Source organism: Macrosteles quadrilineatus, unplaced genomic scaffold, assembly GCF_028750875.1.
Source record: "Macrosteles quadrilineatus isolate MER2022 unplaced genomic scaffold, UCM_ALF_1.0 Scaffold_2__2_contigs__length_208266976, whole genome shotgun sequence".
NCBI classification, from domain to species: Eukaryota; Metazoa; Arthropoda; class Insecta; order Hemiptera; family Cicadellidae; genus Macrosteles; species Macrosteles quadrilineatus.
In genome coordinates, this window is record NW_026542595.1 from 59,945,929 (window position 1) to 59,953,243 (window position 7,315).

The 7,315-nt window shown below is 41.1% G+C and overlaps 1 protein-coding gene across 1 annotated transcript; it reads right to left on the minus strand.

Moving 5' to 3' along the window:
- Window positions 1-4,475: 4,475 nt before the first annotated feature.
- LOC128984265 (uncharacterized) lies at window positions 4,476-6,833 on the minus strand. The gene is made up of 2 exons (XM_054403568.1): window positions 6,632-6,833; window positions 4,476-6,223 (listed from the first exon to the last, which is right to left on the minus strand). Exons 1-2 carry the CDS (start codon window positions 6,831-6,833, stop codon window positions 4,476-4,478), a joined length of 1,950 nt encoding a protein of 649 aa, XP_054259543.1.
- Window positions 6,834-7,315: the final 482 nt, after the last annotated feature.

A 7,315-nucleotide genomic window follows, 5' to 3' on the forward strand; every position in this document is an offset into this window, starting at 1 on the left:
AGAAAAAACCAATATTCGATAAATTTATTTGATCTAGAGTGTGTAATTCATTTTTTATTGATGATGCTGCTGGTTTGTTACAAATATCCGTGATCTGGACTTTGACAAACTCAAATGTTTCGTTTGTGGAGAGATTCTACCTGTTCTTTGGAGTTTAGACAAGTGACCCAGTTTCCACACCACGGTAAGCTGTTAGGCTAGGCCGTAGGGTCCCGGCGCGTTCTTTTTGTTAACCCAGAGCTTCACCAAGAGTCCTAACCTCTGGGGTAGGCTGCCCCAACCACCGCAGCCTACGGTGATGGCCACTCCATAACAGATTTGCCACCTCCCACTTTTTTTGTCCTTTGACTAATGTAATGGGTTATTTACTTGGTGAAGCCTATTAATTAACCCTTTTTTGAATCCCAGCGAGCGGTTCTTTGCATTTTATCATTTAAATTTGTAATACAGTACTATAAGGTGGTTTGAAAATAATTTTGAGCCAATTTATTTATATAATTTATTTATTATTTGTCGTGTTTCTCACAGTATATATCATCAAATATCATTTTTGAATGCTGTTTAGTCTTACTTGGATGAACTACCAAGTTGTTGTCACCATATGCAAAATGGCCCATTTCCTTAGGCAGAGCCAACGGTAAAAACTGGTATTTAGACTGATTAAGGGATTTTCAAAAATGTAGATATTTTTAAAAAGAAGACCATTTGAATCGAATAATAAATTAAACACAATATTAGTTTTACCCGAGTTGCTGGGGACTGAAAGGAGCAGCAAATTAAGTCTAGTAACAGATGGCCGTGTTTATTTTTAGATGCCAGACCCTCGCCAAAATACTTGTCATAGTTTCTTAACGTCAAAGGGGGGCTCTGCTGCGCCACACCCATCGTGTTCAACTGATTGTAGCACACTCACCCTATCGTTTATAAATACGACCGGATGCAGCTGCTTGATCTACATGTAGCCGTCACCGGATGTATGTTCTAAATAAGAATGTCGCTTTTACTAAGCCACGTGTCACTTTTCTTGTCAAAGCCAAGCCATCTGACTTTTATTTTATCTCCTTTCCGTTGTAACACTCTTTCAACTAAATATACATTTCCGGTCTTTGATTTATTTAGCTCTTGTTCATAAAACCCTCCCTTTAGTATTTCACCATTATGGTCTTTGAGTACATATGTAGGTGGTTTTGTCGGTTTGATTGCGTAAATGGTGAAAACCTCGTTTGTCCAGTTTGGCAGATAGCCTTTAGTGAAAACTCTTTTATACTTGCTTATCCTAACACTATCTCCCAGTTTATATTTTGGTGCCACCCTTTTTCCCCTCTTGTTTATCCTTTTTAATATTTCCTTTACATTCTTTTGTTTCACATCTTTTGGTTTCATACCAATTGTTCTATGTACTGAGTTATTGTATCGCTTGAGAATATCAGGAAGTAATGATAACCATTCATATGTTCCCTTAGCGGTAAACTCTTTCCACATCCACTGTTTCAAAGTTCTGTTAAATCTCTCCACGATACTAGCTTTTAAATCGGAAAACGTAGAATAATGGTTAATTCTATACTTTTTCATGAGAGCACCAATATGTTTATTAAACCATTCGGTTCCCTGATCGGTTTGAAAGTGTTTCATCTTATGTTTGATCAATATAGGTTCAAGTGCCTTGGCAACTGCTGGACCTGTCTTATCTTTTAACGGGACTGCAAAACCGAATTTTGAAAAACAGTTAATCATAGTCATTATGTACCGATTACCTTTATTTAACTTTGCATAAGGCTGCATCTCTACGAGATCGGCCTGGTACAAATCATTCAACCCTTTAAGAGTCACTTTCCGTCTAGTGTAATTCTTTCTAGCAGGTTTGTGTAGCTCTTCAGCTATAGCACGTCTGACATCCATTGTTAAAATGATACAACTTAACAGTGTATTGATAACTTATTAAGTTTTTAGAAATGCTGCGGCCCCTCCACCGCAACAGCTCGTGATGGCCTCCAAAAACGAACTAGTTGCCATCTCCGTTTATTATTCTTATTTTTACATTTAGATTTTACAATATTTACAAGTGACTTTATGGAAGATAAATAAAGGAGCCATGCAAATGCGGCATGTTTCTTTTGGTACCTTAAACTTTGGATACATGTATCGCCTTATATGTCTCTTCGCCTTAAGTGAGAAGGAAGATCAACCATTCTTCCACAGTCAATACATAACCTACTAGAGCCTCGAAAAGACTCGTAGTATTTTAGGGTTACATAACCACAGTTTTCTTTATGATAGTTCAAAATGTCCTGCCATAGCGTTGATGGAAGATCAACACTTTCTTTTACATAAAGTAAAAGGATGACGGTTGTGTAAATCTTTCTAATTGGAAGCTCGGACAGGGACAACATGATGGTAAGAATGTTCCAAATAGAATAGACTATCTTTTTATTTGCCCCCAGAAAAGCTGCGGCCCCTCCACCGCAACAGCTCGTGACGGCCTCCAAAAACAAACTAGTTGCCGTCTCCGTTCCCCCAAAACGTCTCTTACCACCTTCTCAAGGATGGGATCATGGATTGTAAACAGGAACATCTCAATCTGGTCCATTTGTATAGACGTGCTGCACAAACGGTGCATCTATCTCTTGGAGTTTTAAATTTTGGTACACATACAATCGTTCCAAACCATCGGAAAGAAATATTCGCTGCCTCTCCAAAATCCTTACAAAACTCTTCATTGTCGAAAAAACAAATATGGTAGTAGACATAGCCGCAGTTTTCATGGTGGTAATTGAATATTTAATCTTTAATCATAGGTGGGATTGCTGCTTGCTTTACAGTATTTAAAAGAAACAGATTATCAGTAATCGTTCTAGCTGAAAACTCGAGTAGGTACAACATGGTGGTGTAAAGGTTCCAAGTGGAATGACACTTACCCCTCCACACGTGGTTTACGGGCCTTTTAGTCAGCCGCGCCAGTGACCTTCACACATGGTTTACAGGCTTTTTAGTCAGCCGTGCCAGTGACCAACATTCACTCATGGTTTACGGGCTTTTTAGTCGGCCGCGCCAGTGACCAATAGCATTCACACATGCACAAGGAGTAGCCCAAGTCCCTCCAGATTTGAGCGCCTCAATGTACAAACAGATTTAAAAATAGCCCCACTCCAGTTGGATCTCAGTCACCATGTGCTTCGCATCATGTTTCGGGTGGGTGTTTTCCATCAAACGCGAGCCGGTGGAGCCAATATACGAAGAACTTCAACCCCTGGATCTAAGGCCACCACCGTTACCGCCAAGAAAAACTGCGTATGCCGCCATTAAGGTATGTAGCGATAGTGGAGAGGGGAGCGCTACACATGTGCAGCATGTGCAACATGTGTTCAGTGTCCAACATGATCTCTCTAGTGTTGGTTGTAAATGATTTCATTCAAAATTATTTATGGTGTAGGATTTGTTAATTTTTAAATTTAAGCGAAGAAAAAGAAGACGAAGACACAGATTCGGTATTTGGGTTTAATTGGTAGCAAGGAGGGTGGAATGGCTGGAACGAGGTGGATGTTGGGGACTGGGAGTACTTGAGTGATAGTGATGATTTAGGAGTTGAGATTTTGGTGAGTTTTTTGAATTTTAAACCCATATGGAAGTGTATCATAATTGCTACTATGTTTCCTCTTTGGTCCCGTAATTTTAAACTGTTTGACTTCACTGATTGTAACTATGTTCCTATTCTTTGTTCGTCTGATTCTATTTTCCTCAATGTCCATTGTTTGTGCAGCATCACCAAGGACCATCTCTTTCAAACTGTCAAATCCAATCTTTTTAGAAGTTTTCATGTTTAATGTAAGCCCTTTTACTTTACATACGGGAATCAATTTTTGTTTGTTTGTTGACCACACAAGGTATGCATAGGTTTTCGGACCTCCAAAAACAAACTCTACTATATATGATCCAGGGCCGTACTCGGCCAACTCATCGGTCATTTCCCCTAGATAATCTCCCGTGGGGACTCTGTACAAACCACCCTTATATACATATAGTACAGAATCAGTATCATAATACAATACCTGACCACCCAGGGCATCTAGATGCTCATAGAGCTTCAATCTCGCTTGGGCTGTGGTGTAAGCTGCCAACACAACATTTACATTTTGCAATGGCTCCCCAACCTCCTCAATATACTCCCAGCTGACAACAAGAACCTTATCATTGACAATCTGTACTCTATTTACATCTATTTCAGGGCTAGTTAACATTTTGAAAAGTGTTTTAGGGTGCCTGACGATTGTAGCTTTGGTCTGATTTTCACGCTGTCCAAATTTTCCCCAAAAAGAGTTCAACATCAGTTTAGCTAACGACCTCAATCCACCATTCTTGATAATTTGGTCTTTTTCCAGTTGGACACCCTCTTTTTTAAAATAATCGTCAACGTACTGATCCTTATCTTCCTCGGTTTCACACCAACTAGGGAACCCAGTTGCTTCCTGTTTCATTTTTTAAAATTTATTTATAAAGTCAGTGAACAATCCCCCGTTTTCATATGTGTCTACCTTATACTCCCAAAGTTCATACATGTCAAGCACAACATAACCCTTTTCTACAGCTTTACGAACTTCGTCCATGGTCCAGGTCCCAATAAGTGCTCTGTCACCACTTTCGTGGTCGCAATCAGTTTGAATCTGACCATCTCCACAAGTCGCACACAAAACAAACATTAACTTGTCATTCATTTTGGCTAGGAGAACGGGGTGATAGAGCTCACGAGGTGGAAGTACTTTACACTTTAATAGACCCTCAACATTGAGACCTCTCTGTCTACACTCTTTGTCTCCTACATAGATCGTTGGATGGCCTACAGGGTACTTGCCGTATTTACATACCCAGGGATAGAGAGAGCATACATCCACATACTCAATGGTTTCCCCTTCGGCGCATTTGTGATAGGTTTTGGCATTCCCGGTTCGGCCCCCAAAAAATGCTTGCCTCGGATTCAGAGGTAAATTGTTGAGGATCGGCAACTTTTCTAGGTGTTTCAGGTTTTCTGTCTTTTTTAACTTTCTAAACTCACATTCCCACATTTGTACAACGTTATCACCCAACTTTGCTATTTTCGATTTGGTCCGTTCATACCGCAAATGGAGTGAGTCAGAGGGATCCTCTTTCAAAGCAAGTTCACGATCATAGGGAAAGCATTTAGGGCAGCCATGCCAGTAGCAGCCTTGAAATTCATAAATATTTTGACCGTCAAAACCATCAACTTTCATTCCACTAATCTTAACTTCTTTTCCACGGCCGGCGTGTTCTATTCTAACTCCACGTTTCTCCTCTTCCCACGTTAGCCACTGTAACGCGATTGCCGATTGGGCGTCTGTAAGCCTATAGCCATTTTTAGGAACGATGCCGATGGTATTTTTCTTCAAAAATTTCCGACGGAAGGCCAAGTTACAAGCACTGGCAATGGTTACAGCCTCGAGAAACGGGTCCACATTACACTCTTGCAGGAAAATTGAACGGAACTTTAAACAAGCTTGAGCCAAGATATCAACGTCCGACATACAATACTCTAGGATTTCTTTCTTAAAATCAAATGTAACGTGGTTTCCAACCTGATCATTATACCATCTTTCAAAATCTTTGTGTGATTTTTCAAACATAGATTCTGGGCAGTAAAACTCCTTTGCCGGCATAGGACCCACATAATTTTGATTCTTAAGGGTGTTGAAGAGGTGGGGAAAATAGCCTTTCTTCTTTTCCGGGGGAAGGTCAAAGGCTTTAGGTAGTGCAGCAAGAGGCATAGGGAAATAACTAAGTGAATCAACAAACCTCACATTGTCAATCTCCATCAAAATTACCTTAGTTCCCCGCATTACAAGTTTCGGAGTGAACTTCGTATCCTCCAGCACATACTTGAGCAAAAACTGGAAATCAAAGCCCTGCCCATTGTGTGCGATGACACAGACATCTTTAAAATTTTTACGGACTTGCATCACATAGTCCATGAACTGAGTGATTGGTTCAGAACTAAACACTCGCGTACGATTTTTACAAGCCATACAAAATTTAGCCTCAATACACTGATAGCAAAACTGTTGTGACACACACAAGTTCACTTGATGCAATTTAGACTCGGGATCTGAGGGCAGGGACTCATCTTGACGGGTTTCCAAGTCAAAGAAAATAAACAAAAAGTTTTTGGATTTAGGCTCTCTTGTGTCTGGTTTCATATAGCATTTGTGGTTAGGGTCTTCAAATGAACAGCAAGGTTTGCAATATACTTCACCACATTTATGAGGCTTAGACCGATCTCTAATCCAAACCAATTTCCCACAGTCTAGACACTTTTTTACATTTTTACATCTATCAGCTTGATGCGCGATAAAACATCTCTGATTTTTATAAGTCATGTTACATTTAGGGCACAGAACACCACCACTCTCCACTACACAAGGAGGTGAGATAGTTTGACACTGTGGGCAAATGTTTGAGCAACGATGCTCTCTTTTATGGTATTAGGGTACATGACAGGCTTCACAGAAATAATTACAAACAAAAGCAGCAGTCAAACAATTAATCACATTGTAGTGTCCATTGTGAAAAATCAAGTTAATTTTGAACTTGGGGTTTTCTACATTTCCCTCAAAGTAGACATCACGTCCTTTCCTGTCATAGTTGTACACGACAATTTTGTAGTCTCTCAAAAACCCCTGAAATTTTTCAAGTTCCGGGATCCCAGCTCCACCCTCTGGCATTTCAACCCTGGCTCGACACACAAGTTCCTGAGCCCTAACAGTCTGTCTTTTCCCATCATCTTTTCTAACTGCATTGTAAAGGGGGTCTTTGGTTACATTGGCCATAGCCACTACAATTGCACGGGGTAAACACAATTTATCTTTATTATTAATGATAACAATTCCCCGTCTTGACTTGCCAGGTCCAGGTGTATATGGCTGTGGCGACTAGCGCCACGTCTTGGGAAGCTCCTGCTCGCTAGGAGCATATACTTCTCGTCTGCTGTGGGTCCAAGCCCTGGTAGCTCAGCTACCTGTAGACGTCAACGTCGTTCTGGGAGTTAGTCGTCGATCCGGGGGCGAAGCTGGGGAACATCCTCAGCGACCAGGTCCCTGATGTGTTCCCACGGAGAGTCATCCGCCGTCTCTTCAAGTCTCGCTCGAAGGCCGTCGACGAAGTCTCGGAGAGTTGTCACTGCTGTGGAGTTCCTGATGACGGAGTTCCTCACGTACCAGGGTGAATCTGTCGCCTGCCGAAGAGCCTTGCTCTGGACGACGAGCAGCCTCCGTCTAGCGGTTCTGCAGGTGAGGTGGTACCATGCAGGGGC

Excerpts from the sequence above, each read along its gene's own strand:
- LOC128984265 (XM_054403568.1), bottom strand. The coding sequence starts at position 6,833 with ATGGCCAATGTAACCAAAGACCCCCTTTACAATGCAGTTAGAAAAGAT. Across the intron at positions 6,224-6,631 it reads CAACTATGACAGGAAAGGAC|ACCCTAACCACAAATGCTAT; the intron begins GTGATGTCTACT and ends GTTCATTTGAAG.